The 13,283-nt window shown below is 49.5% G+C and overlaps 1 protein-coding gene across 1 annotated transcript; it reads right to left on the bottom strand.

Moving 5' to 3' along the window:
• Positions 1-9,039: 9,039 nt before the first annotated feature.
• LOC308037244 (olfactory receptor 52B2-like) lies at positions 9,040-9,990 on the bottom strand (the record flags this gene model as incomplete). The annotated part of the gene is made up of 1 exon (XM_080338887.1): positions 9,040-9,990. One exon carries the CDS (start codon positions 9,988-9,990, stop codon positions 9,040-9,042), a length of 951 nt encoding a protein of 316 aa, XP_080195013.1.
• Positions 9,991-13,283: the final 3,293 nt, after the last annotated feature.

Below are 13,283 nucleotides of genomic sequence, written 5' to 3'. Positions count from 1 at the left end.
GCTTTCTTGGGTCTACAGGTTTTAGTCAGCTGTTAGAACATTTTATAGCCCACAATTTCTTGTAGTTATCCCTGTCATCTCACTCCTTCATGTTTTTACTGCTGAGTACCTGAATAATGCTCCGTTCCATCAAAAGGCTGCACAATCAGTCACAAACCAATTTCAGTGACAGCACAACAGTCATGGATGATTATTTGATATTTGTCTTCATGTTTTACTGTAGATGAAGTTTCATCTGTTCCAGATGATTTTGATAAGGTGAGCAACACGAAAATGGTAATTTAAATAATCTCAGCCCTCTCTGTTTTCCACCTGATTCTGTTCACCAAATCCATAATTTGCAATATAACCTCTTGTTTGCCAGATATCATACAGTGACACATACGGTTCCTGCAGCCCCTCGTGATGATCCGTGCTGTTTGTTGTCCTTTTTCTCCACTCCTTTCTTTCTCTTCTCATGTCTTTAGATCTGAAGATCTTTGTAGGAGGGATTGTCCATTTTGCACTTCTAATACCATATTAAAGTGTCTGATCTGTGCTTCAGTGTCCAGGAAAGGTACAGATATTAAATACTGCTGCTACCAATTGCTTCTCTTCCTGGGATACATGACTGGGATGCTAAATAACAACAAAAATGCCAAATACAATAACAAAAATTGCTACACTTTCAAATGCAAAAATCTAGATAAATAAATATCAGTGCTGGACTTGTGCTCCAATTTGATGGCATGTCTATGTTTTGATTTGTATGGATCAGCCATGTGTTATCCAATGAATGAAATAATTGTGCAATGTCTTGTTGTTCAAAGGCAGCTCTGTCACTTTGGAAAGCCCAGTTCTTAAATCTTTACTGTGCCGAGAGGGCTGGAAAGAGAAACATGTGTCAGAAATTCCCGAGAGCACTGGAAAGGAAAGGAGCTGCACCCTCCAGAAGGAAAGGTTTCTACTTATTGTGTTGTGTCCCACATCAGCAGCATATATTTAGGGCAAGAAAGAGCTTTTCTTGGGCTTGAGATGGTGAGTAGGAATCTCTTTGGAGAGATTAGTGGTGGGAAAAAACGGAGCAAAAAGCTGAGGTGGTGGAGAAAGGGGGTGAAGGCAACACTGAGAATATTGTGGAGAACATTGAGAATGGTCATTGAGGCATCTCAGTGGAAGACTGTGGTGGTCCAGAGGGGAGAGACAAACAAACAAATGGGGCAGGAGAAGGGTTGTCGTTCAAAGGACAACAAGGTGATAGATAGGACGTTTTGTGTTCATTTTACAGCAGGGACTCAAGCACTTATCCCATTAATAAAGGGTATTTCAAGCTAAACACTGCATACCACAACACTGTCTACCTGTGGAATTTTTTCAATCTAGATAGAAATAAGGCAGAAAGATGTACTGGTTTTCACTGGGATAGAATTAATTGTCTTCATCATAGCATGTATGGGGCTGTGCTTTGGACTTGTGATGAAAACAGTATTGGTAACCCAGGGATGTTTTAGTTGCTGCTGAGCAGTTCTTGCACAGCATCCAGGTCTTTTCTACTTCTCACACCACCCCACCAGTGAGTGACCTGGGGGTGCACAAGGAGCTGGGGAGGACACAGCTGGGACAGCTGAGCAAGGGATTTTCCATGCCATGTGGTATGCTCAGCAATAAAATGTGAGGGAAGAAGGAGAATAAGTTGAATTCACCTATTAAATTGCCTCTGTCTCGATACATGAGTTTTCTCACTTTTACCATTCCAATTCTCTCTTCCACTCCACCAGAGGAGTGAGTGAGCGGCTGCGTGGGGCTGAGCTGCCTGCCAGGGTTAAACCACGACAAAGGGCTGGTAGAAATATTGAATTGCTGAGTAAAAGAGACAACTGTATTTATCATCGTAAGTGTTTCATAGCTGCAGCAGACACACTCTGTAGCTTGTGTGCAGCCGGCTGCAAAACACTATCAATATCTCTAAAATTCAGCCAATGCAGCTGGGAAACTTTTCCTATCAATAATGCATCTACTTTGAGCTTCAAAAGAGTGATCTCTCCAAGTTCAGGAAAACTGTGTGAGTGGAGGGTCTTGGAGGGTTCCAGGGAAGGCATTTTTCTGTTCATTTTCCTCTGTACTGGGTGTGCGTGTTCTTTCTGATGTGCAGAATACAGCTTTTAAAGACAGCTGAGATGATGGGTCCGATGTCTTCTGTTACCTCAACTCTAACATTTCCCCAAGTCTCTGCCCTTCACACAAACTATTTTGTGGCACAGAGAGCTTCTAGGAAGACTCTGGTTGAAACACCTTCAGGGACACCGTTCACCACCGTCTGGGGTCACTTGTTCCAGTAGTGGGTTATAGTCACAGTTAAGAACCACACTGTGTTTTACCTTGAAATGTAAATCCTAAAGCCATTTTGGATTTGCCAACAGGCAGCATTACAATGTCATCTTATATGCAAGTGGGCACCAGCCCTTCGGCGTAAAAAATTATAGACCTGCTCTTTTTAATACACAAAGACTCAAAGCACAAGGGAAACCAATGTGTTGGACAACCCTCTAATTCTCCATCCTGCCTGTCCCATGAAGATGGTGACTCGGGGCTGTGTGAAGCACTTTCTGTCTCACCCCTGTGTCTTTCAGCTCATTCTGGAGAGAATTTCAGATTTAAGGCTGCCTCGATTGTGTTGTGCAGTCCCTGATTCGATGGTCGTGTTTCATCGCTCCCTTGCCCGGCTGGTGGGAACTCAGCGGGTCATTCACTCATGCCCGCAGATACAGATTTGTATTTCTTCAAACCTTGAGATAGCTGTAGCCCCACCAGGATGAGGAACCTCCCGTCTGGCTTTGACACCCTGCTGGGACTCAGAGGATCCCCATTTTCTCAGTCTGTGTTCTTTGCTACAGACCAGAGACAGAGACCATTGTCCTCGCAGGGTCCAAGAGTGCAGAAGAGAAGGTCGAGGCATCTCTGCTGTGTGGGGCTGTGCACCCTGGCTCACGTCTGAGAAGGAGAAACATCAGATCTCTGTACGTTATTACCTATTAAATCCACACTGAGGTGGCTGCACAACATTTTGAATAATACATGAATTTTTCATTAAATTTTATTGAAAAATTATTCACTCAGGTAAAATAATGAGGGGCAAAGCATCACTGCCTGCTGGAAATGCCTTCACCATCACGTGTGCCCTGATTCCAATCCCCAGGTCTTATCCTTAAGCCATACTGTCTTTTCCGCTAATATTTTTTTTTAATAGTTCTGACTCACTCTGTTGAACATTTTTAGCCATTTTAGAAAACACACACCCCAAGGAAAGCCTGTATACTGATTAATAGCATCTTTCAGCACAGCGTTTTTAACTCCTTGCAATCTCAGGGCAGAATTGAAAGCAAGATTTAAAACCTCATCTCCTCCAGGTCTGTTTGCACTTCTTTTCAGGTCCACAAGCCTGTCTCACAAGAAGATCATGCATCCCAAGCAAGGAGGAATCTGGGACGTAAAAGATGCACATCCCTTCCCTCTGTAACGTTCCTTAACCGAAATGAATGCGAGACACATCTGGCTCCCTCCTGAGCATCAGTCAACAGGCTTTATCCTTGATGCCACACAAAGCGTCCTGCACCAGCAAGCACAAAGCAGACTTAGGGACATAAGTCCCCAAGAAAAACTCTTGGGCCTCCAGGAAATATGGGCAGGATGGCTGGTCAGGCTGCAGAAGTTCTGAGGGTAGTGGTTTTCATGGCTATAAAAACATAATTATAAAAATATATATATAATCCTATGAAAATAATTATAAAAATATATTGAAATGCATATAAAAATATAAGACGTAGCTACTGAAAGTATGTAGCTGCAAATATGTAAGGCAAATATAACTGTGGTAAGCAGTGCTGCCTTTTATTAGACGAATTTACAGTCAGAAAACTATAAAAATCTTTGAAACTCTCAAGCTGTTCTTCCAGACTGGGAGGCAGCAATCTTCACGGCTAAATATAACCAAAGAGGAGCGGCTCTGAGATTTATGGCACATATCTCACATTTCTGTTTTAACGCCCGTTTTTAGTATCCGGTGGAATCAGGATTTTGCATTTTCACGGTGTTTTGCTGGTTGCGTTGGCACCCAGCTCTGAGGTAAGCCGAGGTTTCCCATGTTTTCCCATGTTTGTTCGCAGCAGCTGCCTCTGGGGCCGCAGGGCAGGCGTGTGCCCATCACCGCTCCCGGGAGCTCTGGGCAGCAGCTGCGATCTCCATCCTCCAGAGCCTGGACCACACCTGTGAGAGGCTCCAGGTGGAGGACACAGCTGCCCTGTGGTCCCGGGCCATAGAATCATCGAATCATTTTGGTTGGACGAACCCCTCAAGATGATTGAGTCCAGCTGTTAACCCACCCCTGGCATTGCTCCATGTCCTGAGAACCTCATGTCCGTCTGTCCAGCCCTCCAGGGCTGGTGACTCCAGCACTGTCCTGGGCAGCCTGTTCCAATGCCCCACAGCCCATTCCGAGAAGAAATCAAGAACAGTGTGGCCAGCAGGACCAGGGCAATGACCAGCACCTGAACTGGGTGCTGCTGAGGGCAAACCACGAATCCTGGGGTCAGTTTTGGGCCCCTCACACCAGGAAAGGCCTTGAGGTGCTGGAGCGAGTGGAGAGAAGGGAACGGAGCTGGTGAGGGGCTGGAGCACAATGTGATGGAGACTGAGGGACCTGGGGGTTCAGCTGGAGAACAGGAGCTGAGGGGAGACCTTCTGATCTCTGAACTGCCTGAAAGGAGCTTGGAGCCAGGGGGGTCGGGCTCTGCTCCCCAGGAACAAGCGCCAGGAGCAGAGGAAACGGCCTCAAGTTGCCCAGGGGAGGTTGAGGTTGGATGTGGGAACAATTTCTTCCCCAAAGGGCTGTGGGGCATTGGAACAGGCTGCCCAGGGCAGTGCTGGAGTCACCAGATCCGGAGGGCTGGACAGACGGACATGAGGTTCTCAGAACACGGGGCAGTGCCAGGGCTTGGGAACGGTTGGCCTCTTCCAACCAAAATGACTCTATGATTCTACCTAAGCTGCACACTGTCCCATCTCGGTCACTGTGGGTCACTTTGGCTGTTAGTGCTGCACACCATGACGGGTCCAGCTGCCTGCTGCACCTTGGGAGGGTGGGACAAGTTGTGGGACCAGGAATCAGCTCGGAGGCCTCTCTGGGGTGAGGTGTAGAGCCCACAGAATGCTGACAGCCCACCACAGGCAGGAAGGGACCAACAGACCCAGCTGCTCATCTCAGGGTTGTTCTTACCAACCTTTATTTAGATTTAAAGATTGTGTTGATCTTAACTTGGGAAGCCAGTGTGCAGAGACCCCAGCATCTGTCTACCTGCTGCGCATCGCTGGTTTCTGCAGAAGATAGGAGAGGGAGGCGGGCAGACACCCACCCCAGGGGATGGAGGGGAGAGCAGAGCGTCCTCCTGATGTGCAGACAGCAGCAGTTTCCCTGCTGTGAGCCTAAAAGTGCGAACCCGGCCCCACGTGTGGTGATTCAAGGTCCAGCAGAAGGGCTGTATCTGTAAATACCATAGAGAACAGAACTTCAGCTGGTCATCTCAGTGTTACATTTCCATGTATGTATATAAAAGGCTGGGAAGATCTGAAGTCTGCACTCCTTGGATTTATTAGTGTCATTGACGCTGTTAACAAGGGAGGTTTGTATCAGGGAGATGTGTAAGTGTACGATGATGTTTGCTCTTCTCTTTAAAGAGGGCCAGCACCTGGCGTCGCCTTCAGCTGGAGAGTACTTGTGAACCACTGATAGTCTATTGTACAGTGGATTTATCCATTTCTGTCTTTCGCAGTCACAGTATCAAAGAAACATACAATGGTTTGTGTTGGAAGCAACCCCCCTGCCATGGGAAGGAACGCCTTCCACCAGACCGGGTTGCTCAAAGTCCCGTCCAACCTGTCCTTGAATGTCTCCAGGGATGGGGCATCTATAGCTTCTCTAGCAATCCTGTCCCAGTGCCTCAGCATCCTCATGGGGAAGGATTTCTTCCTCATATATAATCTAAATCTACCCTGATTTTGTTTATAGCCATCACACCTTGCCCCATCACTACCTGCCCTTGTGAAAAGTCCCTCCCCAGCTTCCTCCTTGCAGCAAAGGTGGACAGTGCTGGGTCTGTGGGGGTGCTGGGGGACACACGCTGTGCAGAGCAGTCGTTCCGCTGGTTCAGCACTGGTGAGACCATGTCTGGGCACTGGGTCCAGTCCGGGCGTTCCAGCAGAGCAGGCGGTGACAGGCTGGAGATGCCGGAGCCCAGACTGCTTGGGTTTTACTACAAAACCATCTACTTCAACTGATACCTCAACTAGATGTATTTCATCCGCACCTTCTCCAGCACCAAATCTGCTGTGGTCATGGCTGCAGCTTTTGACCTCTTTGTCTTGATGTCCACCCCCTCAGACATACATCCCTCCTGACAAACTTGGTGGCACCAACACTGGTATGGGGTTGACCACCCAGGCAGCACTTCTGGTGTTCCCACCTCCTTTCTCCTGAAGATGCTGCAATATCACTGGGTAAAAGGTCCCTCTCACTCTTCCTTGTCTACACCAGGGTGTCATCACTGTAGCTGAGTCACATTTATGTGACACTTATGACACAACAGCATTTATGGCTTAAGTGTTTGCTCTTTCCACAATGGCTTCAGACTCACTGTTACTTGTTGTGTTGTACATCATAATCCTTAGGACTATCTTGAGTATCGCATCTGAGGAGGAGGGGTCCAGGGCCTTGAACATTTTCATCTCCCGTATCTGTGCTGTCCTAATCTCTGACATCCCAGTGGCTGTGTGGCAGTGGACTCAAACAGCTCAGAAAGGCAACAAGAATTAGGTTAAAACCTAAAGTGCAAACTCATCACCTGGTCCCAACTTGAATAACTGCTAAGACCAGGGAAATAAAATCGCAGTTGGAAGGTGTGCCGTTTTTATGGCCAGATGCTGCTTCTTGCATTGCACACATAAGATGCTATTAATTAGAAGAAATGCACATAACTCTGAGAGATCTAACAGCATAAATATTTTAACCAAACATAATTTCCTCTGTTGATTTTCCTCTTACAATAATGGCTAATGGAGAACGATGTTCTGTCCACTTTCTTTGGTAAGAGAAAAAATAAGGGGAGGGGAAGGAATAAATACTTCAATAAAGTTTAAAATGTGGCAGCAGAGTACTGGATATATCCACCAATATTATGCTAGGAATATCAGCAATTTGTATCACTTAATTAGGGAACACAGCCATCACGAGGATCAGGAAGGGGTGATCAGTAAGAACAGTTATTCTCAGCGGGTACAAAGGAGATTAACCAGCAAAAGCAAACACAGGTTGTCACCAGACTGGCCATTGTAAGAACAGGTCTGTGGGAGGTCCTGGGGGTGGGAATCCTGCCGGATGAATCCTCTCAAACAGAGCAGACAAGCTGTGAGACACTCCGCCAGGGCGGGTTTGACACAGGTGTCCCCAGGGTCTCATGCACAAGAGTGAAGGTTGTGAGTCTGCACCACCAGCCGGGTGTTCCCAGGACGTTCCAGCCCTGCTGCCTGTGCATCGGGTGAACAGAGAGAAATGGGGATCTTCTTTCCTTGGTAATGCATGCATTATTAATCCATGAATTTATTATGCATTGCTATTTCCATGTAAACAAACAGGGTTTGGAGCAGGAAGGAGTTAATTAATATTCTAATCTAGTCTAGCCTAGTCTAGTCTAGTCTGTTATTTTGCTGCCTGGCACTCAAATGTTCCATTCCACCAGTATTTTATACCCGTTAGGCTATCTTGTAAGCTCACCAAGTTTTGCCTCCATACACCTTTCTGAGCTCTGTGTCTGCCACCTCCTGGCCTGCCCCATGGGAAGGCTGAACCATAATTCACACTGATTTTTCCTCAAGACCCTGAAAGAATGAGGTGACGCAGAGTTTTGTGGAACAGACATAGTGGTAGGGACAAGATATACGTGGTAAAGACCCATCCCTGAAGAGCATGAGTGGTCTACCAAACGCGTGCCTTCAGGGGATGGAGGAATTCCTCAGGCTCTGGTGGCTCTGGGGCACTTTCATTTTGGCCACGTTGGACACTGAGGGTGGATCAACACACAGAGGTCTCTTCCTGATCCTCATGGGTCTATGAATTTCAAGCAGTTGTATCACCCCAAGTTCCCTGCAGTGATCTATCCCTGCTCATCACATAGCCCTGCCTGATGTGACCAATCCTGCTTGTCCTAGGACCATGAGATTTCGCATTACCATGCTAGTGGCAACTAGGGAGTTTCTTGGACCATCCAGTATAAGTTGGGGAATGACCTATTAGAGAACAGTGTAGGAGAAAGGGACCTGAGGGTCCTGGTTGACAGCAGGATGACCATGAGCCAGCACTGGGCCCTTGTGGCCAGGAAGCCAATGGTACCTGGGGTGGGTTAGAAGGGGGTGGTCAGTAGGTCAGAGAGGTTCTCCTGCCCCTCTGCTCTGCCCTGGGGAGACCACACCTGGAATCTTGTGTCCAGCTGTGGCCCCTCAGTTCCAGCAGGACAGGGAACTGCTGGAGAGAGTCCAGCGCAGCCACCAAGATGCTGCAGGGAGTGGAGCATCTCCCGTGTGAGGAAAGGCTGAGGGAGCTGGGGCTCTGGAGCTTGGAGAAGAGGAGACTGAGGGGTGACCTCATTAATGTTTACACATATAGAAAGGGTGAGTGTCAGGAAGATGGAGCCAGGCTCTTCTGTGTGACAACCAATGATAGGACAAGGGGTAATGGGTACAAACTGGAACACAGGAGGTTCCACTTAAATTTGAGAAGAAACTTCTTCTCAGTAAGGGTGACAGAACACTGGCCCAGGCTGCCCAGGGGGTTGTGGAGTCTCCTTCTGTGCAGACATTCCAACCCGCCTGGACACCTTCCTGTGTAACCTCACCTGGGTGTTCCTGCTCCATGGGGGGATTGCACTGGATGAGCTTTCCAGGGCCCTTCAACCCCTCACATCCCGGGATTCTGTGATCTCTCTGTGCTTTCCTTTCAAAGGAACAGCATCCCTGTCACCACACTTGCCTAGTCCTGAGGAGCACTTGGGACACCTTTTCTCGGATGAGTTTGTTTTTCATAGTGTAGACGATGGGGTTTAGCATGGGCGGCAGGATCACATAGAGATTGGCCAACAGGATGTGAACGTGGTGGGGGACGTTGTGGCCAAACCGATGAGTGAAAAATGAGAAAAGTGCTGGTGTGTAGAATATTAATATAACGCAGACGTGAGAGCTGCAGGTGCCAACTGCCTTCAGCCGGGCAGCCTTGGACGAGAGCCTGAAGACAGCCCGGAGGATGAGGACATACGATACCCCAATGAGCACAATGTCCACACCTGGGGACAGGAGGGTGGTGGCAAAGCCGTACCAGATGTTAACGGAGATGTCGGCACAGGCCAGGCGGGCGATGCCCATGTGCTCGCAGTAGGTGTGCGGCATGACGCTGTGTCCGCAGAACGGCAACCTCCGGACGAGGAATATTGTTGGGAACATCACGCAGAAGCTCCTGGCTATTGCAGCCAACCCTATCCTGGCTACCACCGAGGGCGTGAACACTGTGGCATACCGAAGCGGGTTGCAGATGGCCACGTACCGGTCAATTGCCATGGCCAGCAGAATGGTCGACTCTGCAATGAAGCTCAGGTGTGTGAAGAACATCTGGGTCAAGCAGGCCTGGAAAGTCATCTCCTTGGAAAGGGACCAGAATATGCTCAGGGCTTTGGGCACTGTGGATGAGGATAACACGAGATCTGCCACCGCTAACATGGCCAGGAGCAGGTACATGGGCGCGTGGAGGCTTCGCTCCGCCGCAATGACAAACAAGAGGGTGAAGTTGCCAAGGAGTGCTGTGATGTACATCAGGCAGAAGGGGATGGAGATCCAGGAGTGCAGGTCCTCCAGGCCCACCACGCCCAGCAGAAGGAAAGAGGGAGGCTGTAAGCTGGTTTGATTGATAGCTGCCATGGTGGGATGATATCTGAATTACCCTGGGCTCCTTTCCCTGTAAGGGAAAACAGAGCAAGAGGTGGGTGGCATAGTCCATAACGTCAAAACCACATCTGTTTCCCTGGAGCACTTTATTTCTCTGGATCCCAAAGTGTTTTAAAAAATCACCCCCCCACACCACATTGTGGAAGCATGCCTGAGATACTGACCCCAAATCAGTAATAAACTAAATGTAAAAGTGTATTTTGCAAACTCAGATACTGAAATCCAGCAAAGGGATTTACCCAAGTTCACAAGCTGGTGCAAAATCTTGGAATCCATTCGTTCCTGCTCCAATTGCTGTTATATATTGTGCTTTTGTTTTGTAGCACCCAAAAGTTTATGAGACAGGTGGCAAGTCGGGGATGACCAACACTGATTTTACACAACATGCTGTTTCTTTCAGTACCTACCTCGCCTCTCGCTCATTCACACCACGTTTTGCATGACGGCAGAGAAGGATCCCTGCGAGGTAGGAGACGTTCTCACAGCATCCAGCACAACAAGGGCATTTACTGGTGGCTGCATCGCATCAGTACCGAAGGATGATCCATGAACCTGTGCAGAGCAAGGCAGAGTGGAGGATCATCATCCTGCCCAGTATGGGGTCTCAGGGAACAACCCTGTGCTGGGGAGGCAGAACAGCTGCTGAATTTTAAAGCAAAGGCAGAAGCAAAGGTCTGAGGCAGAGCAGGGCTGGTGACAGGGGAGCTGAGCAATCCTGGGGCAGATTCCGCACAGAAGAGCTCAGGATCCTCGGTGTTTGCTTGTGTCAGACCCCCAGGGTTGCCCCGCGGCATAATTTGTGCTGCAGCTGGGTGAAACACAGCTTGATGTGATCTGCCCCACACCATGTCACGTCTTCTTGCTCTGCACTCAGCTGTCCACATCTGCCACCAGATGTGCACCCAACAAGGCCAAATCCCCCAGGAACCCAAGGTGCGTGGGGTTTGTGTGTGCAGAATTCGCTCTGTGCACAGCAGGGACTGCTGCAGCTCCTCTCCTTGCTGTTTCTCTCTGTGATTCCCCTCCCCTCTAAGTTGCTCAGAAGGTGATCTGCAGTATTTCCAGAGGAATAACAAAGCCACCTGTGTGGGCAGCATTAGCCAAACTAGCCAAAATGTGAAGTAGAGCCACAGATGATGGGCAGTCAGGGTTAGGTTGCTTTGACTCCAATAGCCTGCCTGGTGGACAGAAGAAACTGATAGTTTGCCGATAGTTTTCTGCTTCTTCAAATGCACATCCCTGTCCCCTTACTGGGAATTATGCATGAAAGGCAGAATGCGGCCATCAGGCAGGCTGTCAGCTTTTCGGAGGCTGAAATGTCGATTCAGGTAGAGCCTGGGAAACTCTCCAGCAGGTACCTGCTGCCTTCGGGTCAGAGAAGGTCCCCGGAGCCAAAGCAGCAGCGTTTACATTAAAAACCCTGCCTGGAAAATGGGGTTTCTCATCTCAGAACCTAAAGCTGCATCTTGCAGTAGTCTGGGGGGGTGGTTCTCCAAGCTGCAGAATTTCGCCTTTTAGTTCAAATCAGGCACCTCAGCCACAGAAACCTGACAAAGAGCAGAACCTGCAAACAACCCAGCAGCTCCTGTAAACAACTCACCAAGCTCCCGTGACAGCCAGGAGTGAAGACACCTGCTTCTGCACCCGAGGGGACACCGGTGGAGCGGGCAGGGAGGTGGTGACATTTGTACCCTCCCCATGAGTCCCTGTGGGGCTCACATGCCTCTGGGAGCAGCAGCGCTCTGCTCTGTGCTGCCTGGGCAAACGTGATGGAAAACATACAAAATTAATGGAGTTTCGAGTGTAAATCCTTCAATGTGAGCTGCCTGGTGAGAGGTCGCCTTCCATTGTCTCTGGAGGTCGTGGCACAGGATGGAGCACACAAAGCCATTGGGGTGCAGTGCAATCTACCCCACGGTGGGGCGGGGATAGAATCACAAGATCATTTTAGTTGGAAAAGCCCCTCAAGATGATCGAGTCCAACCGTTCCTCAGCTCTGTCCCTGCCCCATGTCCTGAGAACCTCCTGTCCGTCTGTCCAGCCCTCCAGGGCTGGTGACTCCAGCACTGCCCTGGGCAGCCTGTTCCAATGCCCCACAGCCCTTTGGGGAAGAAATTGTTCCCACATCCAACCTCAACCTCCCCTGGGCAACTTGAGGCCGTTTCCTCTGCTCCTGGCGCTTGTTCCTGGGGAGCAGAGCCCGACCCCCCTGGCTCCAAGCTCCTTTCAGGCAGTTCAGAGATCAGAAGGTCTCCCCTCAGCTCCTGTTCTCCAGCTGAACCCCCAGGTCCCTCAGTCTCCATCACATTGTGCTCCAGCCCCTCACCAGCTCCGTTCCCTTCTCTCCACTCGCTCCAGCACCTCAAGGCCTTTCTTCAGCCCTCAGGTGATTTTGGTGCCACTGGCACCGCCATTTTGTGCGCTGAGGTGATTTTGGTGCCGCCATTTTGAGCCCTGAGCTGAGGGGCCCAGAACTGCCCCAGGATTGGTGGTTCGTCCTCCCCAGGTCCCAGCACAGGGACGGTCGCTGCCCTGGGCCTGCTGGCCACACCAGTGCTGGTACCAGCCAGGATGCTGGTGGCCTCTTGGCCACCTGGGCACACGCTGGCTCATGTTCAGCCATTGATCAACACCCCCAGGTTCTTTTCCTCCAGGCAGTTTGAGGTGGGTTGGTTGGAGACACGGGGCTGGGGGCACACGAGCCTCCTGCAGCCAACCCCACCGGGTGACACGGGTTGTGCTGCGATTGCCCTGCGGGTGCTCAGACGCTGCTGCGGGCGCCGGGGTGACGAACACGGCGGACGTGTCAGCGCCCTGCGGCAGCCTGTCATCGCCATTCCTGGTCCGAACACTCAGCCTCGGCTTCTGCTCCGCCAGGACGCTCTTCGGGGATATAAAAAGAAAAATCCAATATTAACAAAGAGTGGGAATGGTCAACAAGTGAGTGAGCGGAAAGAGGTTGTGGGGGGATGGAAACCAATAAAAGCATGAAGAAAGTAAAACTTAGGTACCTGAAATTAAGCACTAAAGCTAGATATAGTCCCTGAAATAAAACCAGGCAGGCTGCCCTTTGCCAGGTATTTTATGTTTCAGCCAGATATTTTATTTTTCATTTCTTCTTCCTTTCTTTCTTCTTTTCTTTCTCAGGAAAGTTACGACCTGACGCCTTGGGAATCAACATTTCAAGATTAGATTTTCAAGCCCCCCAAACCGGGATATTTGCAAAGAGTCGTTGTCACCACCTGTAGGCTGGTGCAGACCTGGTG

This window comes from Nesoenas mayeri, assembly GCF_963082525.1.
Source record: "Nesoenas mayeri genome assembly, chromosome: 1".
Lineage (NCBI taxonomy): Eukaryota > Metazoa > Chordata > Aves > Columbiformes > Columbidae > Nesoenas > Nesoenas mayeri.
This window is presented reverse-complemented; position numbering and strand designations above follow the sequence as displayed.